The sequence below is a fragment of the Schistocerca serialis genome, chromosome 4, assembly GCF_023864345.2.
Source record: "Schistocerca serialis cubense isolate TAMUIC-IGC-003099 chromosome 4, iqSchSeri2.2, whole genome shotgun sequence".
NCBI classification, from domain to species: Eukaryota; Metazoa; Arthropoda; class Insecta; order Orthoptera; family Acrididae; genus Schistocerca; species Schistocerca serialis.
Window position 1 is genome coordinate 27,128,222 of NC_064641.1, and position 27,666 is coordinate 27,155,887.

At 45.5% G+C, this 27,666-nt stretch overlaps 1 protein-coding gene across 1 annotated transcript in view; it reads left to right on the plus strand.

Moving 5' to 3' along the window:
• Nucleotides 1–27,666, plus strand: part of LOC126473407 (rho guanine nucleotide exchange factor 10) — a 554,949-nt gene that overhangs the window by 112,771 nt on the left and 414,512 nt on the right. The window contains exon 4 of the mRNA XM_050100426.1: nt 20,309–20,425. Coding sequence (XP_049956383.1) covers nt 20,309–20,425 — 117 coding nt within the window. The remainder of the gene's footprint in view (nt 1–20,308; nt 20,426–27,666) is intronic.

Here is a 27,666-nt window from a genome sequence, read left to right on the forward strand (position 1 = left end):
TCCAGCGGTAACGTTAGGTGAGTCACCCTATATATATATATATATATATATATATATATATATATATATATATATATTGTTCGTAACCTCCTAGCTCCTATAGGAGCAGACATAGGGGCAAAATAGTGCTTTTGCAGCCCCTTCGATTGGCTGCACAACAAGCATGCCATGTGGGAATAGTATTGGGCTGCCTTATCGATCTGCTTTGCAGGACTTTCTGCATGTCAGGGGTAGGAAACTGTTTCCCTATCTCCTACATGCAACCTGCCCTGCACAACAGGTATATTGTGTTTGGAATAGTATCAGCCAGCATGACCGATCTGTATTGCATTGCAGCTTTTCTATCGGTGTCATTAATGGTTTGCAAGCCCCTGACATGTAGGCTGTCCTGCATGACAGGAATGTTGTGTGAGTAGTATCTGCTTGCTGCATCTGCCTGTGCGGATAGGCATGGCTTTGAGAAATTAGGGATAGACAGAGAAGGGGATGGAAAGAGGGTGGAATAGGAAGGGATGCATAAACAGAGAGGGAGCAGGAGGGGATGGGCAGAAGGGGATGTGCAGGGGGGGGGGGGACAGACAGGTAGAGAGGGATAGCAGGGGATGGGCAGAGAGAGACGGAAATTTGCAGTAAGGTCTTATGGGACCAAACTGCTGAGGTCATCGTCTCCTAAGCTCATGCACTACTTAATCTGAAACTAACTTACGCAAAGGACTACACACACACACACACACACACACACACACACACACACACACACACACACACACACACACACACACACACACACACACTCCCGAGGGAGGGCTCAAACCTACGACGGGGGGAGCCGCGCGGGCCATGACAAGATGCTAGGGGGGGGGGGGGGGAGAGAGGAAGAGGAGGTGGTATTGGTGGACAGAGTGCGTGGGGATGGGCAAGGTGGACAAAAACGGTTCAAATGGCTCTGAGCACTATGGGACTTATCATCTGAGGTCATCAGTACCCTAGAACTTAGAACTACTTAAACCTAACTAACCCAAGGACATGTCACACATCCATACCATAGCAGTCTGTCAGACCGCACCTGGGGCGGTATGTGACAAAAAAATGACCTGGGAAACGAAGTGTTAAAATCATAATAATTTTTAACAGTTTATTATCATCACGCCCTTTACATACCATACCTGGTCATTGTGACCCAAAAGAGCATATGTGTATAGCTTTGTCAAAAAAAGGTAGCAGGATTAGAGAATTGGGGTGGGGGGGTTGGTGGCGTGTACCAACATAATCTGAAGCACAATGTCACAAGCAATAAGAATACCATGTGAAGATATGTGCCTGAGCACTTGATAAAAGCCATTGGATCGAAATTCACCAGTATTGTCAAATAAAGCGTTTTATAAGAGGAATCACAAATTCCGTCAGGTACTAAAACCGATATGGATTTGTAAACTTCAGTATTTATTCTGGTCATCAACAGTTTCCTGTAATAATCGTCTATAACAGTTGACAGTAGCCGATTTCTCACCGGTAACTGATGTACCCTAACATTCCTAAAATGGAAGCAAAGCTTGTGTGAATGTAAGTGTGTTTTCTCTGCTCAAAAAGGCTTTGACTAAAAGCTATAATCTGTAGCAGTCTTTCATAGTGCAATCCATGTCGTCTTAACAGTGTGGTTGATATTCAAACTTTGAGACCCAGTGTTTGATTTTGCCTACTGGGTTTTCTTCCATCCTACAACCATGTATTATTTTCCTTTGTTACTACCTCTGAAGAACTACTACTCAGTGTCTGTTCTTTCTCTACCTCCAAGTGTTTTTTCACCACCTTTGAAACAACACACACTCTGACTTCTGAGCCCCACTGTACCAATGATCTCTCATGAAAAACACATAGATTTGTGACTGCGCATACTTTTAGTGGAGCATCTCAAACCCCAAATTCTTGTCGCTGATAATTATAATTTTTCCTATTGACCTTATTTCCTCTCTCATCCTCGCGTATTTTTACGTTTTATTTTCCACGCCTACCTGTTCCACACAAACTATCATACCTCATCCATTCCTTTCTCTCATCTTTTTGTGTGTTTATTAGTATTTTTGCGTGTTTGTTCATATTTTTACGTATTTTCAAGTATTTGTGCATATGTGCATATTTTGACGTATTTGTACGTGTTTTTGCATAGCTGTGCGCGTTTTCTGCGTGCCTGTGTGTATTTTCTTGCATCTTTTTTCCGTTGTGCAGCTCTCCTCACGACCATTCAGTACCTTCATTTTCCCAAGTCCTATGTCATTTCGCGTCGGTCGGGGTGGCCGAGCGGTTCTAGACGCTTCAGTCCGGAACCGCGCGACAGCTTCGGTCGCAGGTTCGAATCCTGCCTCGGGCATGGATGTGTGTGATGTCCTTTGGTTAGTTAGGTTTAAGTAGTTCTAAGTTCTAGGGGACTGATGACTTCAGAAGTTTAGTCCTATAGTGCTCAGAGCCATTTGAACCATTTTTATGTCATTTCGCATTTCCCCAATGCCATCCCTGCCACAATGGAGCACCGCTCCATCTTCCTGCATCAGTTCTATGGCTAAAACCCAGTCCCACATCTTTTTGCTTAAATAATGCCTAAACCATGAAATCCATCCACTCTCACCCCCAATGGCCTAACATTAAAATTTCCTTTCTATGGATCCCACCTCTTCTTTCACAATGATCTCCACCTTTTCAGATTCTACCATGTTAGCATGATCATCTCCGAAGACATTGTCGTTTTTCTTTGTCAGGTTTTGAAGACCGATCATCGCCAGTAGCAGGTAAAAGAAACGGCGGTGGTCACACTCAAAGATTTTATGTAGAGTGGTTCGTGAAACTCACGCAACATTTAAAATTCAGAATAGCCCGAGACGGTTGTATCCTGCGACGAACGCCTTTGCTTGGTGCGGTTACGTCAGTGCTTACGACGGCAGAGGAGCGAGTTACACCCAGCGTGCAGGCAGCCTGATCAGCTCGCTCATTTATTACCGGTCGCTGCAGCAGCAGTAGTCGGTCGGTGCGATCGCCTCTCGTTTTTCTGATTTAGGAACAGGTATCGTCGGCTATGGTAATTCCCCTAAATGATTTATAAGGCCACCTCTGCGGCTTTATTGGGAGTCCGCTGCATCTCCTTTGCATATGATGGCTGCCGTCGCTGCCGATTTCCCAGTGATTAATTCATACGGCTGCGAGACGGGTCTCCGCGCGCTCGCAGTCAGTTCTCATGCATGAAACAACGGTAACTCGCACAGCCTCTCAGATGTCAAGTGTGTGCATCAGTTGTCAGAGTTACACAGCCAGACATAGCGTCCTTACAAGGGAGCTCTTCTCTTAAAACCTCCGATTGCTGTATTTGTTTTGTATGATGCCTGCTGTAGCCACTCGCACATTGCCATACCCCCCCCCCCCCCGCCCCCCTCCGCCACAAGTGGTCAATAAAACCTTCACTCCCATCTCTCATACTTCCTACACTACTGGCCATTCAAATTGCTACACCACAAAGATTACGTGTTACAGACGCGAAATTTAACCGACAGGAAGAAGATGCTGTGATATGCAGATGATTAGCTTTTCAGAGCATTCACAAAAGGTTGGCGCCGCTGGCGACACCTACAACGTGCTGACGTGAGGAAAGTTTCCAACCGATTTCTCATACACAAGCAGCAGTTGACCAGAGTTGCCTGGTGAAACGTTGTTGTGATGCCTCGTATAAGGAGGAGAAATGCGTACCACCACGTTTCCGACTTTGATAAAGGTCGGATTGTAGCCTATCGCGATTACGGTTTATCGTATCGCGACATTGCTGCTCGCGTTCGTCGAGATCCAATGACTGTAAGTAGAATATGGAATCGGTGGGTTCAGGAGGGTAATACGGAACGCCGTGCTTAATCCCAACGTCCTCGTATCACTAGCAGTCGAGATGACAGGCATCTTATCGGCATGGCTGTAACGGATCGTGCAGCCACGTCTCGATCCCTGAGTCAACAGATGGGGACGTTTGCAAGACAACAACCATCTGCACGAACAGTTCGACGACGTTTGCAGCAGCATGGGCTATCAGCTCGGAAGCCATGGCTGCGGTTACCCTTGACGCTGCATCACAGACAGGAGCGCCTGCGATGGTGTACTCGACGACGAACATGGGTGCACGAATGGCAAAACGTCATTTTTTTCGGATGAATCCAGGTTTTGTTTACAGCATGATGATGGTCGCATTCTTGTTTGGCGACATGACGGTGAACGCACATTGGAAGCGTGTATTCGTCATCGCCATACTGGCGTCTCACCCGGCGTGATGGTATGGGGTGCCATTGGTTACACGCCTCGGTCACCTCTTGTTCGCATCGACGGCAATTTGAACAGTGGACGTTACATTTCAGATGTGTTGCGACCCGTGGCTCTACCCTTCGTTCGGTCCCTGCGAAACCCTACATTTCAGCAGGATAATGCACGACCACATGTTGCAGGTCCTGTACGGGCCTTTCTGGATACAGAAAATGTTCGACTGCTGCCCTGGCCAGCACATTCTCCAGATCTCTCACCAATTGAAGACGTCAGGTCAATGGTGGCCGAACAACTGGCTCAATACGCCAGTCACTACTCTTGACGAACTGTGGTATCGTGTTGAAGCTGCATGGACAGCTGTACCTGTACACGCCATGCAAGCTCTGTGTGACTCAGTGCCAAGGCGTATCAAGGCAGTTATTACGGCCAGAGGTGGTTGTTCGGGGTACTGATTTCTCAGGATCTATGCACCCAAATTGCGTGGAAATGTAATCACATGTCATTTCTAGTATAATATATTTGTCCAATGAATACCCGTTTATCATGTGCATTTCTTCTTGGTCTAGCAATTTTAATTGCCAGTTGTGTTGTTTGCTCGGCGAAACTGATGCTGCAAATTTCTGTTTTTGCAATAGACTTTCTGTTTCATTATCCTTCCACGATATTTTGACAACCTTCCCAGTAGTGCATCAGGCAGAATTTGTGTACAGAGAGGCCTCGGTCGATGTATGAAGCCTGTAAAGCGCCGCGCGAGTTTTACATAAGGGTTATTTCGTGAATATTGGATTAATTAGTTTCCTGCGCATTAGTTTAGCATCAGACTCTTGCTTTTCACAGCATTGGCGGGTAGCTTTAGTCTTAAAGGTTATGTATCACAGTAACCAAATTACTGACCGTTTGCTGTAACAAAATAAGTGACAGGAGTCCAATCGTTGACGTCGGTATGCAGCACGATTTTGGAACGTATATTGTGTTCCAACATTATGAATTACCTCGAAGAAAACGGTGTATTGACACACAGTCAACATGGGTTTAGAAAACATCGTTCTTGTGAAACACATTTAGCTCTTTATTCAGATGAAGTGTTGAGTGCTATTGACAATCGATTTCAGATCGTTCCGTATTTCTGGATTTCCGGAAGGCTTTTGACACTGTACCACACAAGCGGCTCGTAGCGAAATTTGTGTTCATGGAATGTCGCCTCAGTTATGTGACTGGATTTGTGATTTCCTGGCCGGCCGAAGTGGCCGTGCGGTTAAAGGCGCTTCAGTCTGGAACCGCAAGACCGCTACGGTCGCAGGTTCGAATCCTGCCTCGGGCATGGATGTTTGTGATGTCCTTAGGTTAGTTAGGTTTAACTAGTTCTAAATTCTAGGGGACTAATGACCTCAGCAGTTGAGTCCCATAGTACTCAGAGCCATTTGAACCATTTTGTGATTTCCTGTCAGAGAGGTCACAGTTCGCAGTAATTGACGGAAAGTTATCTGGTACAACAGAAGTGATTTCTGGCGTTCCCCAAGGCAGTGCTGTAGGCCCTTCGCTGTTCCTTATTTATATAAACGATTTGAGAGACAATCTGAGCTGCTGTCTTGCATTCTTTGCAGATGACGCTGTCGTTTATCGACTAACAAAGTCATCAGAAAATGAAAACAAAGTGCAAAACGTTTTAGAAAAGATATCTGAATGGTGCGAAAAGTGTCAGTTGACCCTAAATAACGAAAATTATGAGGTCATCCACATGAGTGTTAAAAGGAACTCGTTAAACTTCGGGTCTTTGCTGATGTTTATGGTGATCGCATAATTTCACACGGAATTTCGCCTCCACGATCGCCTGACCTAACACCACCTGACTTTTTCTTGTGGGGTGCAGGGAAAGCAACTGTCTATAAAAACCGTCCAAAATCCATCGATGAACTGAAAACTGCAATATCCACTTTGACTGCTTCTGTTACAGAAGAAATGTTACAGCTTGTGTTTGGAAACATGATTAGACGAATTGTGTATTCAACAACAGGGGGGACACTTTCAACATTTAATGTGAAAATTTGCAAGCAAAAATGAATATTCGGTAAATTAATAACTTGTGTTTCACTGAGTTTCATTTCGGTATATTCACTGCGGCATACGGCACGCGCGGCTAACAATCATACGGCACTGCGGAGAGACTTTTTGAACACCCCGTACTATTCCCCACTTGTCGAAGTCAGCTACCGACGCGGCGTCAAATGCAAAACATTGGAACCGGTTGAGAGCGACCTGTTAGCAGTTTGGCACTGAGAAGGGCAATCGCGATACCTTAAGACGCCGTCGATACTGCTACTGTCACCTTCAAGTCGGACCGCGTGGGGGGGCTTTAAGCGCAGTACCACTGCGTCAATTTAATCAGCCCTCAACTCTGTGCGGGCTGGAGGTGATTAAGTGCTCGAAACGAACGCGGCCATTGTCCCGAGCCACTGCAGCTGCTGTGTCATGCCGTGCGCGCCGTCGCAGTCGTTCCGCTGATGTCAGTTTAAGTAGTTACAAGCCACTTTGCTGTGTACGCCTCTCCTCTGGTGTACGGGTGGGTGTTCTTTGTGCTTGACTGGACGACCTATGCCGACACTGGGGGTGGAGGGGGCGAAGCAGTGGAGGTGAGCGATCTTGGTGGAACGAATCCCTTTCAGACGTATTAAATGTTCGCAGTCGGTGTAGTTTATAAATCTGGCATGTGCTGTGTCGTCTTCACCACAACTACTTCTGGCATTTATTTCTTTTTGATCGTGTATTGTTAACACCAGTGTTAGAAGTTTCGCCTCATTTGGTGAAGAATATCGAAAGGAAACAAAAATTATTCTTCGTACATCCATATTTAAATTGGATGAAGGTGGGACACAGCTGGTATAATTTTTGTTAAAAATAGAACTCCTTCAACTGTACTTAAAATTATTGTATTTATTTAGCTTCTAGTTTCGACGTTGCGTCAATGCCATCTTAAGGCCCGTACACTTTGATGAAATAAATTGTGTGTGGCTCAGTACTAGGAAGTCCGCGGTGAGACCAACACGTGCTCCACATGGATGGCGGGCAGTAACTCCTAAATATAAAATCTTGAGTACAGCTGGAGGAGTTTCATTTTTAACAAAAAAATATTGTCTATAACAATCATTAGAAGTTATCGGAAAAGTTAAGTTGTTGATTTTTTTTCGTTCCCCAGACAACCACCCGCATGATGTTTTATCAGCCATTCAACCAATTTCGGCGAACTGCCTGTACCTGCCATGCAGATACATAGTATCTGATCAAAAATATCCGGACACACACTAATATGGTGTGTGTTCACACTTCACCTTTATGACGACTTGAACTCTGCTGGGGACACTTTCAAGGAGATGCGTGAATGTCTGTGAGGGGATGGCAGCCCATTCTTCCTTAAGAGCCGAAATAAGATGGGATTTGAAGCGAAGTGGATGTGTTAACTCATTCCAAACGGATCATGTCGGGACTCTGGACTGGTCAGCCCATTTCAGGTTATTGTTATTTACAAACGATTGCCTCATAGATATTGCTCAATGATGGGGTGGATTGTCACGGTTATAAAAACAGTCATCGTCTCCGACATGTTCCTCTGCAGTACACGGTACACACTGCTGTAAAATACGTGAAATCTCCTTCCGCGTTTAGCAGTAAGGGGACCACACATTAACGACCAAAAAGACTTCTAAACCGTCTCCTCCATACTTCGCTTTTGGCACGACACATGATGGCACGTAACGTTCTCCTGGCATTGGTATTCCACATCTACATATGTACTCCGCTAGCCACCAAGATGCTTGTGGCGGAGGGCACAATTCGCGCCAAATTCATATTGCCCCCCGTCTGTTCCACTCGCGGATCGCGCGAGGGAAAAGCGACCGTCTGAACGCCTCAGTGCGAGCTCGTATTTCCCTTATCTTTGAATGGTGATCATTGCGGGATTTGAAAGTTGGTGGTAATAATATATGCTCTACATCCTCGGTGAAGATCGGATTTCGGAATTCGGTGAGCAGCCCCCTTCGTTTAGCGCGCCGTCTCTCTGCAAATGTGTCCCACTTCAAACTTTCCATGACATTTGTGACGCTCTTGTGATGGCTAAATGTACCAGTCACAAATCTTGCCGCTCTTCTTTGGACCTTCTCAATCTCTTGTATCGGACCCAACTGGTAAGGGTCCCATACAGACGAACACTACTCTAAGACTGAACGAACTAACGTATCGTAAGCAATTTCCTTTGTTGAAGGACTGCATCGCTTCAGGATTCTACCAATAAACCGCAATCTAGAGTTTTACTTCCCCGTTACTTGTGTAACATCATCCCATTTGACATCATTTCCAATTTTCACACCCAGATAGTTGACTTATGTTACCGCTTCCAAAGACTGGGCATTTATTTTGTACTCGTACATTAATGAGGATTTTCGCCTTGTTATACGCAGTAGGTTACACTTACTAATACTGAGAGATAACTGCCAGCCATTACACCACGCATTTATTTTCTGCAAATTCTCATCGATTTGTTCACAACTTTCGTGTGATACTACTTTCCTGTAGACTACAGCATCATCGGCAAAAAGTCCAATGCCGCTGTCAATACCATGAACCAGATCGTTTATGTAAATCGTAAAAAGCAGTTGACGTATTACGCTGTCCTGGGGCACACCTGAAGTCATGCTTGTTTCTGTTGAAGTCACCCCGTTCAGGACGACATACTGCACCCTGTATTTTAGAAAACTTTCTATCCAACCGCATTTGTTATTGGATAGACCGTAAGCGCGCACTTTTTGTAGCAAGCGACAGTGCGGGACTGAGTCGAACACCTTTCGAAAGTCGAGAAATATGGCATCAACCTGGGAGCCGGTATCTAGAGCCTGTTGTATATCATGCACAAAGAGGGACAGCTGTGTCTCGCGAGACCACTGTTTCCTAAAACCGTGCTGGTTTCTGCAGATGAGCTTCTCAGAGTCTAGAAAGGTCATTATGTCTGAACACAAAATATGTTCCATTATTCTGAACAAATCGATGTCAGTGAAATTGGCCGGTAATTATGTGCATCCGATTTTCTACCCTTTTTATAGAATGCTATGACCTGGGCCTTCTTCCAGTCACGTGGAAATTTCCGCTGTGCCAATATACTCTGATAGATGATGGATAAGAATGGTGCTATGTTTGTAGCATAGTCAACATAAAATCTTACGGGGATACCGTCTGGGCCAGATGCCTTTCTGGCGCCTAAGGATCTGAACTACACTAATGGCCATTAAAATTGCTACACCACGAAGATGACGTGCTACAAACGCGAAATTTAACCAACAGGAAGAGGATGCTGGTGGCGACACCCACAACGTCCTGACGTGAGGAAAGTTTCCAACCGATTTCTCGTACACAAACAGCAGTTGACCGGCGTTGCCTAGTGAAACGTTGTTGTGATGCCTCGTGTATGGAGGAGAAATGCGTACCATCACGTTTCCGACTTTGATTAAGGTCGAATTGTAGCCTATCGCGGTTGCGGTTTATCGTATCGCGACACTGCTGCTCGCGTTGGTCAAGATCCAATGACTGTTAGCAGAATATGGAATCGGTGGGTTCAGGAGGGTAATACGGAACGCCGTGCTCGATCCCAACGGCCTCGTATCACTAGCAGTCGAGATGACAGGCATCTTATCCGCATGGCTGTAACGGATCGTGCAGCCACGTCTCGATCCCTGAGTCAACAGATGGAGACGTTTGCAAGACAACAACCATCTGCACGAACAGTTCGACGACGTTTGCAGCAGCACGGACTGTCAGCTCGGAGACCGTGGCTGCGGTTACCCTTGACGGTGCCTCACAGACAGGAGCGCCTGCGATGGTGTACTCAACGACGAACCTGGGTGCACGAATGGCAAAACGTCATTTTTTTCGGATGAATCCAGGTTCTGTTTACAGCATCGTGATGGTCGCATCCGTGTTTGGCGACCTCGCGGTGAACGCACATTGGAAGCGTGTATTCGTCATCGCCATACTGGCGTGTCATCCGGCGTGATGGTATGGGGTGCCATTGGTTACACGTCTCGGTCACCTCTTGTTCGCGTTGACGGCACTTCGAACAGTGGACGTTACATTTCAGATGTGTTACGACCCGCAGCTCTACCCTTCATTCGATCTCTGCGAAACCCTACATTTCAGCAGGATAATGCACGACCGCATATTGCAGGTCCTGTACGGGCCTGTCTGGATACAGAAAATGTTCGACTGCTGCCCTGGCCAGAGCATTCTCCAGATCTCACAGCAATTGATAACGTCAGGTAAATGGTGACCGAGCAACTGCCTCGTCACAATACGCGACTCACTACTCCTGATGAACTGTGGTATCGTGTTGAAGCTGCATGGGCCATCCAAGCTCTGTTTGACTCAATGCCTAGGTGTATCAAGGCCGTTATTATGGCGAGGGGTGGTTGTTCTGGTTACTGATTTCTCAGGATCTGTGCACCCAAATTGCGTGAAAATGTAATCACATGTCAGTTCTAGTATAATATATTTGTCCAATGAATACCCATTTACCATCTGCATTTCTTCTTGTTGTAGCAATTTTAATGGCCAGTAGTGTATTTTACAATGCCATATACACTAAACACTATGTCAGCCATCTTTGCGATTGTTCGATAATTGAAAGGGGGGAGTGGTGCTACAGTCCTCTGCAGTAAACGAGTTTTTGAAAGCTAGGTTTAGAATGTCGGGCTTATGTTTATCATCATCAGTTACATTACCGGTATTGTCATCAAAGCCAAACCCTTCCCACGGATTCCGCAAGGTATAGCGTTATTCATCACTGCAAACCACTAGTTTAGAGTCATCCACTGTCCAGTGGCGTTGGCTCTTTACACCGCCTGCGTGTTTGGAGGTTATGGGCGCTCAACGGCGAGGTTGATTATCAGTGCCCTTACACGTAATAAAAGAAGGTAATGTGATTAAAATGGCTAAAATTATTGTCGCGCAGTGAGGAGGCAACCTACACTCATACACTCGCTTCCACCTCACTAGTGTTCACTCTCACAGTCAGTCTTTGACATCACCTCAAGCGTCGCTTAGTACTGACCACAGGAATGTGTAGCTTATGAACAGCTGCCCGACCGTTGTACCCCTTAATTTTTATGTCCCTACGCACAGTCTCGGTCATAGCTGGAATACTGGGAGCTCTTAGAAAACTCTCGAGCGATTCCTTCCGCTTGTTTCGTTCTATTTTTTACAACGACCCTCTGCAATATCGACGGTCTCCGTTCGTCAGTACACGAGAGGTCTGGCGGGGCCCGGTTTAGCCGTAATCGTACCTTCGCGTTTCACTGCAAAATTACAGTACCAGCAGTCGACCTGGGCAGCTGTTGAAGGGTTGAAATGTCCCTGCTGGATTTATTGCTCAGGCGACGTCCAGTCCATATTCGAAGTCGCCGAGCTGTGTGATAGAACCATTCTCTGTTGCTGCTTTCTGCTCATATCACAGTAGTGCATGCTTCCTTTTATAATGCCGTGCCCGTTTCCCGTGATGTTTAGTGGTCAGTTCCGCACTACATAGGGGAGTCCAAGTACTTTTGATCAGATAATAGGCCTGTACATTGTATACAGGCGGCCGCTGTGGACGAGCGGTTCTAGGCGCTTCAGTTCGGAACCGTGCTGCAGCTCCGGTCGCAGGTTCGATTCCTCCCCCGGGCATGGATGTGTGTGATCTCCTTACGTTGTCTGCATTTAACTGGCTGCCGATTACTGTGCACCTGTCTGGTTGGAAAGTGTACATGTGAAGAAGGTAGACACAAAACTGAACGACACAGTGCGCTGCATTACTGCTTCCATCAAATCAACCCCATGCCACTGGTTACCTGTATTGAGTCACATCCCTCCACCTCACTTAAGACGGAAACAAGCTCTGCTGAGGGAGGGAAAGGAAACGTCTGTATCACACTCTCTACCATTGCACCAGGAATGTTGTCGTCCGGCACAGCAACGATTGCGATCAAGAAGACCAGCAAGCTGGGAGCACTAATGGTCAACAAAAACACTGGGAACAAGAGCCCATATCGCCTTGATCCCACAAAGAAGCCAAAAGCTTTTGACCTACCGAGGCACCTCTGGTGCCGCCTCACCAGGCTTTTGGTCATGTTTTTTTTAAGTTTGGGGGTTTATGTTGTTCATTGTAGGGCAGGGCTTCACAACTGGCCGGTTTTGAGGGCGAGTACTCGCGTCTGCTCAGGCACATGCTCGCGAGCAGGTGCAAGGTCGCGGAGTAGGGAGGGAGGGGAGGGAGGGGAAATGCGCGCGCACGTTTGAATGTGATCTCGCGTTCTTAGCAGATTTAACCAGCCATCTGAATGCTTTGAACATTTTACTACAAGGTAAAGATCTGCTAATTACTCATTTCATAGATCGAATACGAGCTTTTAAAATGAAATTGACACTTCGGGTGAGTCAGCTGGAAACAGGAAACCTAGCTCATTTTCCTAAATTATCATCCATGCAAGATGTTCACAAAGACTGTGAACGTTATTCACATAGTTTAGTTGATCAGCGCTTTCAAGATCTGACAGCACTAGACAGTGATTTTGATCTGTTCTCTCCATATTCAACGAATATTTAGGAGATTCGTTCTGAGCTGTAGCAAGAAATTATTGACCTGCAATGTGACAGAGAATACAGAGACAAATTTCAGAACAAGAAAAACATTTTGGAATTCTACAGACACTTCCCTCAGGATAGATTTCCTCGTTTGCACAAACTGGCGGCTACAATAATATCAATGTTCGGTTCCACGTATGTTTGTGAACAACTGTTCTCTACAATGAAATGTAACAAGACGCGCCTGAGAAACGCATTGTCTGATCGAAATTTAAACTGCACGCTGCGCCTAAAATGCACAAGAACAATTACTCCGAACATAGACGCAATTGTAAAGGGCAAAAAGTACAAGATAACCGAGAATCCCACACTTCAGTGACACCTTCTATTGTGTAACAGTTCACAAATTAATACGAATGTAGAGGCATACACTAAGCTAATAAAATTATGTGGCACGTGTACATTCTCCTTTATTTGTTTCATTTGTCGCAGTAATAATTCGTGAGTGATATCCCTGCAGGTAGCCGCGGATTTACATTGACTGGCGGCAGCTGTTGTGTGCCCCACGTGACTCTCCCCGCTCTCCGCTCTGGTCCGGTAGTGGGGGTAGTATGCTCGCGCTGCTCCGTGCTCGCGCCCTGCTGCTCACAGCTTGCTCCGCGAGCACGTATGTTGTGAAGCCCTGTTGTAGGGGATAACGAGATTTTGTGGCCACCCTACCTACGAAGGCCTTGCAAATGACGGGGTGCTCACCTGTTGAAATATCAGCGGTGGCCGTAGATGTCACCCAGCTGCATACCCCTATGTTGTTTGAATATGGTAATTAATACTTAATGATTATCGGTCGTACACCTCCTTCGAAAGCCTCCAGATGGCGACGGTGAAAGTGTGGACACACGCAAGCCGTACTGTAGATTTGAGGTCGAGATGTCGTGAACGGCCGTCAGGGACATACAGTACGTCATAGGTGCGTTAAGAGGAATGTACCGTGACCGGTCGGAGACAATGGCTCGGTTTTGCGGGCGAGACAATCGCGGCACAGAGTGCGTGGTGAGAATTGGCGGCGCGTGTGAACGTCCTCGGCGCGGAGGCAGGCGAGCGCCGTTGCGCAAGCGGGCGATGCGGGCCGGCCGCGAACACAGCGGCCGCAGTGAGTGTGGAGTTTAGCGGGCCACTAGGCGTTTAGGGGGCCCGCTCTGTGCGCCATTAGAAGGAAGCGGCTGACCCCGCAGGACCACACGCGGCGCCGCACAATGCAATCGCTGATCGCGAGGGCGCGGACGGCCGCGAGAGCACAGCACAGCTGCAGCTGCAGACCCTGACCGCCGCCGGCACGCACCTGCGCACGCGATGGCCGCTGGCCACAGCAGCGTCGAGGTATCGCGCAACAGCTGCAGCCGCACGTCACACGTCTCTCGGTCACTGTCTCTCTCAGCCGGACTAACAAGGGGATACCACGACGTTTGGAACGCGGATTTACTGCAAACTTCGAACACACGTAGTGCTCCATTGGGACAACAAAATGTGTAAGCAGTAGCGCATACTTCTCAAGCGTTATTGAGAAAATCGCAAGATAATTTCGGTCGTCAAATATATACCTGTGCGTGACCATTTTTATCATGAAGCGGCGGCAGCCGAGTGGAGCACCCCCTGTGATGACATCGGACTTCCCAACACCTTTCTCCTACATTAGCCAATTCTTCCTTGAATTAAGCTACATCCGCACCGCACTACTACCCACACGCTTGATGGTGACGAGGGCGATGTATGCTGCCATGCAACTTAACAGGAGGCCGAATGTGACTGAAAGCAAACACAACACTACAAAGTGGCGTGCTGTGTGGCAGGCAGTGAATGCCACCACCCTTGATACTGACGTGCAGTCCGCATGGTACGTAACTGTTAATGGGAAACAGCTGTGCCACTCCCGCCTACATCACATCCACCTCGCCGATTCACCCTTGTGTGCCAGATGCCAAGTGATTGACACGGATGAACATCGTTTCGAATGCGGGTCGGCAAAGGACGTTTGGTATTTGGTGCGTCAGATATTGGCTTTTCTCACACGCACGACTCCCGACAGAATAACTACCCGATCAGTGCTTTTCCCCGATGAGATGTATTTCCCAAGAGCAAAAACGAACTCTGTGACGTGGATTAGCGGCCACGCTGTCCACTACCTATTCGGTAATGGCGAAAAGACAGTACCCGACCGAGCGAGGTGGCGCAGTGGTTAGCACACTGGACTCGCATTCGGGAGGACGACGGTTCAATCCTGCGTCCGGCCATCCTGATTTAGGTTTTCCGTGATTTCCCTAAATCTCTTCAGGCAATTGCCGGGATGGTTCCTTTGAAAAGGGCACGGCCGACTTCCTTCCCTAATCCTATGAGACCGATGACCTCGCAGTTTGGTCTCCTCCCCCAACCAACCAACCGTACCCGATTTTTCGTATTACCTCAACGAACGACATTGTGCGATCGTTGAGAACCCTAAATACAGGCAATATTTTTCTAATTTTCTTTGGAGCGCATTCCATAATATGCCTCGCAGCTGGATTATCGATGACATGAGAAGATAACCACAGCACCACTTTCCAGTTCCCTTTTTCTTATGAGATTGAACAAACAACGGAAACAACACAGCAACGACACGACAGTCATTGAAAAATTCGCAGCGGGCTATAGTATGAAGCATCCTTTGTCGTAACGGGACGACTTCTTATTATTCTGTTTATGTAGCCGAAGACGAACGGCTTTCATTTTATCCATTTGTATAAAAATAAAATAAAGAAAGCAGAAAAATAAACCTTCCAAAATCTTTTTTCCTTTTTTCATTTCTGTAAAAAGAAACAAAAAAAACTGGTTAGCAAAAAAAAAGTGGTTAGCGTTCAAGCCCCGTAATCGTAGGGTCGCTGGATCAGCACTGTAACACATTGATGTGTGTCGGTTCACTGTTCTTCGCGGAACTTAAAGGTACATCTTTGACATATTTCGATGTCCCAGAGTTCACTGTCCGTGGAAGCTGTGGTATACAACTAATGTAATGTAAAAAAAATGTAATAACAGTGAAGTTATATAGGTAAAACTCTGTAAAAGCTTCACAACAGTTCAGGTGCAAAACGAAAGCTACGAAAGAGAACGAGAAATCGTTTCGCAAACATAGGTGTGGTACGTGTAACGTAAACGTGTATCGCCGAAATTTCACGATATAACCAAATACTGTACTGAGGCCATCTGACATCTGTTAATCCCTCAGCTTCCACATCAGAATTCAGAGAACCCAGTTCACAACTGGAGCTATTAGCCACCGTTTCGTCTCGATTTGTTAGGGTATCATAAATGGTTTGTGTGTGTGTGTGTGTGTGTGTGTGTGTGTGTGTGTGTGTGTGTGTTGTTTTTGTTCTACATGTACTGTTGCTGGAGCTGTTGTTCTACCTGTACCATTAACAGTTTTCAGCACAGGACACAAACTGCACAACCGCACACTCTTCCATCGTGTTAACTTGGGTGTGTTTGGGCAGTTCATTATATCTTAACTTAAAATATGTTCAAGAATTCTACAGCAAATCGTCGGTAAGGATAGCGGTCTGTAATTTTGCGTGTCCGATTTTACGCTGCGCTTTTTTTCAATTCGCCTGGGGTTTTCCAGTAGGTGAGAGATACGCAACAAACGCAAATTAAGTATGGGACCAATGGCGAAGAGTACTCTTTGTAAACATGAACTGGCATGTCGAGTGGACGTAAGGACTTATTTGTTGTCAACCCTTTCAGCTGCTTTTCAACTCCCGGGATGCCTATCACTTAGAGCTGTAGTCCAGTCTTCATTTGCGAATCAGGTGGGGATCCTTTCGCTGCCGCACTGTGCTATTTGAGTGTTATTCAGAATTTCAAACGTCCAATAATATGTGGCCATTCGACTTCTCTGATAAAGCAGACCACTAGATATTAGAACTACCGTCTCAAATCGTTCGTAACAGGGGACTGGTCCATACAGATTGGGATAACGAGTTTGAATGCTCAAATTACATATTCCATGTTTATTATTACCGAAATGAAAATCTCACTAAAACAAAATGAGTGTAATACCAGCCCGACGTAGAAGCGGAAGGTAGCGCCTGCACGGCAGGCAACCCGTGAGCCCCACGCGTTGTCCCCGGTAGTCTACGCACTCAGGCAGACCCGTCGATCAATTCGCTGTGCCCCATTGTTTGGGTACAGCGTCCCGCGAAGGCATTCCTCGCTTTCATTGTGTTCTTAGCAACTGTTACTTGAAAACTGTGCGTGGGGAGAAACATTTATTTCCCGGACGTCGCTTTAGTCAGAATAATAAGCGTTTTCTTCAATTTATGGTTGCTTTCTCGCGGAGTAGTCGCCGCTACTTCACCACCATTTCGTTCCAACTAAAATACCATTGTTTCTCGATCTTTCTTCTTCTCCGAACAAAAGACAGCAACATAATATTTCTAAACATATTAACAGATGGAAGCAATTATGTACAAATTTGTCATAGAAGACTTGGTGAATGCTGAAGTGGATAGAACTGTTCACATTCAGCAATCTTTTCAAACAGTTTTGTATGGAACTTTGGAGTTCCTATGTCATATTACCTTCAGATAATACTGAAAACAATGATTGCAGGGTTCTGTTTTTGAGTTCCTCATGGATTATGGTTTTTTTTCTCATCGTCCCGCCTTCATTTGCTGCCAAGTGTCTACACTACAAACGTGAAACATCAATAAACATACATCTACTTCACTTTGGTATCCACTACGGACTTGGAATTTACAAAACCTTAGCTTCACAAGAAGCTCTGCTACTCGACAATCCTTACGTTATACAGGCTTTGGTCCTTTATATTGATTTTGTTATAGTTGTTGCGGTTTTATTTCATATCGTACTTTTATTATCTTTTTTTAAGGTATTATCGTCGCCTATGAGTGTTCCAACAAATTGTCCGTAGAAACGTTTACTGCACGTTCTCCCATTTAGCCATTTTCGAGTGGAATATGTGGCTAAACGTCCGAAACTACGACATGAGTAGCTTGTGTTTACAGTAAAAGGGACCATGATGTCTTTCAGAATGTTCTATGTGCCTGTGAAAAGCAGCCACGAAAAAATTATAATTTTTATTGTGTTTGGCTTCGTATTGCGCACTTGTATGACAAACTTCAGAGGCTATCTACGTTAGATATACTGTTCCTGTTGATCGATTTGTTAGAACACACTCTTAATTATCTTCTGCAATAATCCGAACCGTGCTACTGAACACTTAGAAATAAGGATATTATATGGCCGCATTAAAATCCTGTTGGGTATACTGCGGCACCATCTTATAAAATACTTAAAATATTTTAAATGCTCTTAAGCTTTTTCTTGTGCCTTTCTTCTCATAGGGGCATGGGCAGCGCAGCGTTTTTATTAACGGGTTTGACATGGTTACTTTAAGGGGTGGTCGGATGTCCTTTCTGTCTCCACCCCGTTACCCCCCCCCCCCCCCCCCGGCTACATTCACATCTACGTGATTACTCTGCTATTCACAATGAAGTGCCTGGCAGAGGGTTCAATGAACCACCTTCAAGCTGTGTCTCTACAGTTCCACTCTCGAACGGCGCGCGGGGCAAAACGAGCACTTAAATTTATCTGTGCGAGCCCTGATTTCTCTTATTTTATCGTGATGATCAATTCTCCCTATGTAGGTGGGTGCCAACAGAATGTTTTCGCAATCGCAGGAGAAAAGTGCTGATTGCAATTTCATGAGAAGATCCCGCCGCAACGAAAAACGCCTTCGTTTTAATGATTGCCACACCAATTCAGGTGTCATGTCTGTGCCACTATCTGCCAAATTTCACGATAATACAAAACGAGCTGCCCTTCTTTTTCGATGTCATCTGTCAATCCTACCTGATGCGGATCCCACACCGCACAGCAATACTCCAGAATAGGGGGGCCAAGCGTGGTGTAAGCAGTCTTTTTAGTATACCTGTTGTACCTTCTAAGTGTTCTGCCAGTGAATCGCAGTCTTTGGTTTGCTCTATCCACAACAATATCTATGCGATCGTTCCAGTTTAGTTTATTTGTAATTGTAACCCCTAAGTATTTAGTTGAATTTGCAGCCTTCAGTTTGTGTGACTGTGTTTCGCGTAATCGAAATTTAGTGGATTTCTTTTAGTACTCGTCTGAATAACTTCACACTTTTCTTTTTTCAGGGTCAATTGCCACTTTTTGCATCATACAGATATCTTATCTAAATCAATTCGCAATTAGTTTTGGTCGTCTGATGGCTTTACAAGACGGTAAATGACTACATCTTCAAACAATCTAAGACGGCTACTAAGATTGTCTCCTATATCGTCAATATAGGTCAGTAACAATAGAGGGCCTATAACAATTCCTTGGGGAACACCGGATATGACTTCTGTTTTACTCGATGACTTTCCGTCTATTACTACGAACTGTGACATTTCTGACAGGTAATCACGAATCCAGTCGCAGGACTGAGGCGATACTCCGTAGGCACGCAGTTGGGTTAAATTACTTTAAATACAATGTAAAAATACCAATATAACATGTTTCGGCCGTGTTGCTGCGGCATTCCCCAGGGCATAAGCTAATTTATCTAGTGATTTAGTGCTTAATTTGTTTCTGTCGGTGTCATAAGGCCACAGACGTCAAATTGCTGGGGCACCGTTAGAAACTCAGTATAGTGGAGCACCTATTCTCTCTGCTAAATTATTGTGTACTCTGAGGAAAACGGCCTGCAACAAGGCAAAAAAGTCGATTACTTGAGTATTTTTAGCGTATAAGATTACGCGGCAGTATACCGAGAAATATCTTAATGAGAGTTGTCAGCGGTCACGTAAGCTTAGGTATTTATATCGGGGATATTGCTAACATAATGTCGGGGGAGATGAAAATACGAAAAGATTGACTTCATCATTAAAGTCATCTACTACCACAATTCGTTTTCTTAATCAGACGACGTAGGGTGTGATACTGTCAGTGCGTGGGAAGCCCTACAAAAGCTCATCACCACGCGTTGTTTATGTAGGCTATAATGAACGTCGGCGGTAAGCTGTAGATGACAGACACATATCGTTCCTCCTTCACAGCCACCCACGAACAAAAGTACAATGGATATTAGTCTGTGCACTCGACATCTGGCAGTTAGCCACGATTATGCCCGACTTACACAGTTCCACGAACTGCGATGGCAAGCAAATCATTCTTTTAATTGGAGTCTAGTTAGGAGGTGCGCTCTCGTAGTTCGACGGCTCACCGCGAGGGGCGCCGGCGCAGTCTTCGTCGCGGGAACGATCGACAGATGGTGCTGGGATCGGCAGCGGCGCGGCGCCGGCTGCTCGCATCCCGGTTTGGCCGCGGCTCTGAGCTCCAGCGTTGAGGGTTGCTTCTTGGTGTGTGGCAGGGAATGCGGAGCACTCGACGGCCAGGAGCGGCGCCGCGGCTTGCGCGCCAGTAGCGGCCGGGCGCTGCACCATGCCGGGACACGCCCCACGAGACTTGGCGTCGCCGCTGCCTTTCGGTAAGTCCAGTCGGGTGTCGGTGCACGTGCGCTGCACGTGGTGGTGGTGGTGGTTTGCAGAAGGGGGCGCGGCCATCGATCAGAGACGTCACTGACAGCTGATGCGATCGCCAAGCTACTTACTGGGGATTCCCCGCTGTCTAAGTCGCTGCGCTCGATATTTGCTTCTTTACTCTGCTGACTTCCGCGAAATTTTAACTTCCTACTCCTTTGCTCTTCTTCTATTCCTACAACATTCTTTCATCTTTTCATCCTGTCTATTTTATATTCCATAAGACAACCTCACACCTTTCCTTTAACTTCTGCCTTTGAATCTTAATAAATTTAACACTTTCCTTCTGAAAATATCTCTGACTTCTGGTTTTATATTTAGTATCCTCAGTTTTTGTTTCTGAGGCAGGGAGGTCCACCAAGCCCTTGTGAAGCCAAATGAGGAGCTGCTTGAATAAAGGAGCAGCTACGTCATCATGATTCTATTGCTGAAAAAAACAACTGCAGGGATCGTGTACATGCTCATCACATGTCCCTCGACCACAGATCGCTCCTCGTACTGCCTTCTAGGCAGCATTCGGCCACTCGGAGCAGGCCTGAGCTCTATCCGCGAGGTGTTTACGTTTATTTCTAACTCTATTTAACTTCTCAGTTCCAGCTTCCTAATCTCTTTCCCCAGAGGTACTATGTGATTTATCAGCCTGTTGTCATTGATCCTGTATAATTCGTCTAAAAATGTCTTTTTTTCCTGATTTTTTTTTTTTTTTTTTACTGCAGTTTGGTACATTTCATCACTGCTTTTTAATTCCACACGTTCTGTGATTTTTATTGGACCTAAAATCTTCTTCACTATTCTTCTCTCTAATATTTCTGCATTACTTATAATTCAGTACTAGGCATTCACTTGCGAAGACGTTTCTCATTTAGCTACAGTGATGTAACTCAATGTTTTTGCATTTTTTGAGATGCGTTCTATCATATAAATATTTTTTTTTGTATTCTGTTTCCATTCCACTGTCTTTCTCACAACTTACGTCTACAGTATTCCATCAACCGGTTTACTCTTTGGAAATGATCTCTCACCTTGAAACGTTCCCTAGAAACTGCTGCTGGGAACCTCTTTAATTACACAGTTGTTTTACGAACCACGAAAGATTTGATTACAAATTTGTGTCCTTTGTAGACAGTTGCTTGGTGCGGGATACTAGAGGGTGTGGCCTAGACAGGCCCACGTGGGTATGCTTGCAAGTGCGCGGTATTCCGTACTGGTGTGACATGTGGGAAGCGGGGAAGCGTGGTGCGGTGTCAGTCGACTGAAACGGACACAATAGGTGGCGCGCTTCACGAGGTACAGTTTTCGAGGAACTTTGCAGTAGCGGTGCAGATGTGCTGAGAGAGACAGAGGGCTGGCTGTTAAAGGGACTCGACCGGAAACCGCCGGTCCAGCTGGCTGTATTGATCTCTCGTCCACAGTGCAAGATAACACCAAACAGCTGATTGATATCCATCTGACGCCTCTTTGTGTCGTCCAAATCAGCCCGATGTCCAGAGGATTTTACTCTGTAGTGTGAGGTATTGTTCATAATCAGACTATCATGTACTCATATATGTCTGTTTTTACGTTTAGACCAACTAGGGCGTGAGTAAAATAACCTAGTGCATTAAATTTTGTGTGTTCCGCACTTCCTCTCTCAATTTCTAGCTCCTCTTTATTCTTTCACTTAATATTCCCTCACTTCCTTTTTTGTAGCAAATTACCAAATATAGTTTTGTTACACATTTTGTTATAACGTATCTGTTATGTCTTACTTTGCTCGTTGGAGTCACCAATTGCTGGATACTTTCGAACATGACAGAAAATTCGTTTGACTATTCTGTTAGTGCCCCAAAAGCATAATTCCCAGTTTTGTGTACTATCGGTCGCCTTTTAACTTTCTCTATTCTTTAGTTTTTCCTAGACGAACTTATTTTTTCGTGCTGTTCATGGTACCAGCGTAATTTTTTGTCCTAAAGCTTTCCTTCCTTTTTTATTTTATTGTTTGATCCGTTGAAAGCATATATTCTTGTTGGTTTTTTTACTACTATAGTGCAGTGTCAAATTTTTGCTTTGACTAATAAACTGTGTACTTCAGATATCTTTTTTCATGTGGTAAGCCATTTAAAGCTCGCAAGTTTTACTTTGGCAGGTTGTTTCTACAATCCATTGACTTTTGTGTACGTTTGTGAGCTCTCTAAAGCACGTTGATATTATGTTGAAATCGAAAAGTGACTTTCATATGAACATGGTTCTCCTAAAACGTATTGGAGATTCACCTTACGTCACTTTTTGTTTGGGTTACTTGTTCGGTGCTGTCATAAAATTACAGAAAATGTGGTAATGTTATCAGCAAAGCCGACGAATTTGAGATATGTGTACTCGATTTTTTTTCTGTTTCTACCCTCATGATCATCCCGTTTGGCCTGTTGTGTGCATTTTTTAATAATAATAGTAGTAGTAGTAGTAGTCGTAGTAGTAGTAGTACAGTGAATGAAATTCTCACCCTACAGCGGAGTCTCCGCTGATATGAAACCTCCTGGCAGATTAAAACTGTGTGCCGGACCGAGACAGTTGGTAGAGCACCTGCCTGCGAAAGGCAAAGGTCCTGAGTTCGAGTCTCGGTCCGACACACAGTTTTAATCTGCCAGGAGGTTTAATAATACACTGTTTCGAGCCTCGCACAACAACAAGACGTGAGTGACAGGCTCCAGTGTCCATTACGCTGCAAGTCGTTCCTAGAACATCTATCTGTCGGTGGCGTATCGCTTTTAGCCGGATTGGCCGTGGGAAGAGGCCTGACAAAATCGTCTTCTGTGGCTTTCAGTCGCGATCCACCTATCCAGTGCCCAACACAAGTTATTTTAGTAAGTGACGAACATTTTGAAAATGTTCGTCACTTGCTAAAATAACTGTTGTGTTGGGCACTGGATATATTATATATATCTCTCTCTCTCTCTCTCTCTCTCTCTCTCTCTCTCTCTCTCTCTCTCTCTCTCTCTCTCTCTCTCTCTCTCTCTCTCTCTGACACACACACACACACACACACACACACACACACACACACACACACACACACACACAGATTATTTACATTAGGCTGTAAACGGATTAATTAAATCATAATATCTTCAGCCTCTAAAAATTTACACACTGTTGTGCAAAACTTAAGGACGAAGGTAACTTTCGCAAGGTGTGTCACTGCCAGGTAACCTAGGTCGATGAAACTTTGATCATACATAAAAAGAACTGGGAGAGTATTATACAGAAGGTAACTGAAATAGATACGCAGTGAAACGAATGGAAAAGACAGTTTCAGCCAAAGACAATAATTACACTGGAGTCAGCGCAATTTGATGATGGTCCCCTAGGCGTTACAAAATACTAGCCGTGGTTCTTATTAGGGTGTGGGATCACCGCGGGTGGGAACGCATGTCCTATAACGTGTTCCCATGCTGTCCACAAAGTCGGTAAGGGCTTCTTGTGGTCGGCAGTTTCATTCTTCCATCAGTGCGGTTGACAAACGCTGGATGGCCCTCTCTGTACTTCTCCGCAGAACATGTCAGACGTCCTCCGTGGCCCGTAAGTCAGGGGAGGGCGAGCCAGTTCATCCGCCGAATATCCTCTCCTTCCAAGGGCTGCTCTACCTGCGAACTTGGATGCGGTCGCGCGCATTGTCATCGAGAAAAACAGAGCCAGGGCCGAATGCAACCTTGAGAAGACGCACGCGGAGAAGGAGTACAATATCAGAATAACACTGACCGATGAAGACACCGTGTTCGAAGATTTGGAGGTCTGTACGCCCACGCCTATTTCTGTCTCCGCACACCAAGACATCTGCACCACCAAAACGATCATTTTCGACAGTGCAGCCTCGTAAGGCTAGTTTTGGTGCTCCAGGTGTTAGGGTATGGCGAGACATGGCTGTACTGACTTTCAGATCTTTGAACACGGCACATTCATCAGTCACGCTGTACTCCGTCCCCATGTGCGTCTTTTGAGAGGTGCATTCGGATCGACTTCATTTTTATCGATGGCAGTGCGTGTGGAGGATCTCTTGGAACGAGAGGATATTCGGCGAATGTACTGGCCTGGCCGTTCCCTCGACTTAAATCCTATCGAGCACGTCTGGGCTGCGTTGAGTAGACGTGTTGTAGCACGTTTACACGCACCAAAAACCATCCAGCAGTAATGAACCCCAGTTGTCAACCGCACTGGTGGAGTAATGGAACCACCTACCACAAGAAATCCTTACCAGTGTTGTAGCACGTTACAGAGCATGCATTGCTGTCCATCGTGATCACACACACTATTAAGAATCATATCCTGCTGTTTGTAATGTCCACGTCATGAATTACAGTAATTACTGTCTCTGAATAAAAGGGTCACTCCTGTTTGTCTCATTGCGTATTTCTTTCAGCTTTTTTCTGTACATACTGTAGCAGTTCTTTCTGTGTGTTATGTTACTTGGCAGTGACACCTCACGCGAAAGCTACTTTCGTCCTTAATTTTTGCACGCTGGTGTATATGTGTTTGTATAGTGACAATTAATTTGTTGTAAGTAGTGTCTCCCCTTGCAAGTTGTCCACGAAGCACCAAGTACTGCAGTAAATTGGTTGTCGCGTGGTATCGCAGTGAGCAGCCGAAAATAACGTGAGAAAGTTGTTGCGCTAGACAGGTGTCAGTAGCACCTGCTAGTTACAGACTATCTTGTATTATTAGCAGCATAACAATCAGGCAAGAACGAATTGTGGAGCAGTAGGGAAAACCTTCCAATAATCGCTAAATCGGAAGTTCTATGTTCCAGTTTTCATATGCTTCCTTGGCAATAGGAAAGCCTTCGACAAGTTTGGGAAAATTTGTGCGAAGATATTAGCGAGTTTGTTCCACTACACATTTGGTAGCACTGATTAGAAATGTGTACAGTAATGACCTCGCAGTTGTGAAGACAATTGTTGGCACCTCTCATTTCTTCAGTGCATCAAAATGTGTCATACAGGGTTGTACCCTATCCCCCCCCCCCCCCAGATGTACAACATCTATGCGGAACACGTCATTAAAAACCTGTCGACGCTTGGACTAAATGTGGCTATTCCGGAAGAACTATTAACATTCTCAGATTTGCCGATGACACAGAGCTTTTAAGCCAAAGCAAAGATGGAATTTGCTGAGCTACTGACAAAACTAAAGGACGTTAGTATATCATAACAATTGCAAATCAGTGTTCTTCAAGTCCACACTCACAGTAATTAACTAGGGAGGGCAGGTCCAATTCAGGTGGATTGATTGATTAAAGGTACTGGAACTCGTGCGTTCTTGCATCCATTTTGGAGCAACCGTCAACTACTTGGGAAGGTTTGAAGATGAGATTAGAAGACGCTAGGCCGAGTGGCTCCGAAGAAACACACCAAGATCTGGCAGAACATAACGATAACGAACAGTATCGAAGGTCCAGCTTGTCGGAACACTTGCGTTTTTCGTCTTTTACGGTCGCAAAACGTGGACCTTCAAGGCCAGATACAAGCAAAGTATTGATGTATTCGAGCATTGGCGCTGGGACAAGATGTCGCGCATAAAATGCAGCGAACGGAGAACCAATTTGCCCATTATTAAACAACTTGATATTGTCACACTCCTTTCCTCTCGTGTCATCCAAAAAAATTAACCCATTCTTTGGCCTGTTGTGAGAGGAGTGGAGAGAGTCTAGGAAAAAATAATCGTGGACCGAGGGCGAGTGCAGTAAGGAAGTGCATGGGGTAAGCAAGTGCATGGGTCAAATGAAGGTGATCTCCGGTCGTCCTCTTGAGCAAGCTCTAACAAGGAATACCTTGAGTGCGAGGTCGCAAATTCGATCTTTACTGAGCCTCATGTGGGAGTGTTGTGTTAACAGTTATGATAGGAAAAATATTGGCTACTAATGTCTCACCATGTGCATCAGGAGAGCGACAGAAAATGAAGTACAGAGTGTGTCATGGAGGTACAGAGATCAATATTGTGGTTGTCTGGTAGACAATATGTGGGGCGTCGGATGCTGTAAACATCATTGGCCTTTCGCGATCTCGCATTCAAGGGGGTTCCTTGAAGAGGACATGGTAACTGTTCGCGTCGGCGACGCTTGTTTCGTGGTGATACGACACTCAGCTTTAGTACGACGACATGTAATGAAGGGAAAAAGATAGCTAAAGCAATAGGGAGGTGCAGAGATCAAATACAGGGTGTCCAGAAAAGGACTCCCTGATTTCAAAATTCAATATCTCGAAAACAAAGATCGATAGAGGAATGCAGTAAACGGTATGTTTATTGTGAAAGCTGTAAGAAGTTTATACAGCAGTTTGAAATAATAGTTACAAAAGCTGCTAACAGATGTACGCTGTACAGCTCATATCAGCATACATAAGTGAAATAATCGTACGAAAACAATCTTTGCAAACAATCACATCACAATGTTTTCAAAATGTTCACCATTGGCACTACAGAGGCGGCGGGAACGAAGAATGAAATTCGCCATCACATTTCGTAGTGTCTCAGCCGAAATGGATTAACATGCCACAGAGATCGCCGATTCAAGCTCGTCCTGCGTGGTGGGTTGCTTCGGGTAGACCATGTCTTTCACTGTGCCCCACAAAAAGAAGTCACAGGGAGTCAAATCCGGCGAATATGGAGGCCAATCCATGCCTGCACCAGTAAATTAGGGATATTCCAAAGCAGTGACTCGATTCCCGAAGTATTCCTCAAGAAAGCGAAACACTTGTTCGGTCCGGTGGTCGGGCGCCATCTTGCATGAACCATTCAGTACCTGGTCGATCCACTAACGCTTGCTGTGTGGCGGCAGATTGTTCCGAAATTGCAACGTCACGTGCGCCAGTGACCGTTTCTCGAATGAAAAAAGGGCCAATAGTGCCTCTGCTGCATACTGCAGCCCACACAGTAACTTTAGGAGAATACAGGCGTTTCGCTTCACACCAATATAGCTTCTCGGAACCCCAAAATCGCCAGTTCTGCTTATTCACGTACCCATTCAGGTGGAAGTGTGCTTCATCTGTAAACCAGATGCAGCCAACATCAAATCCTTCACTATCAATCATTGTGAGCATCTGATTAGCAAAGGCAACCCTTCGTTGTACAGCTCGTACGGGTATGGCCTGGTGCGTTTGAATTTTGAATGGAAACATGTGTAGGCTCTTTCTCAGTATTTTCCGCGTGCTGGAACGCTTCA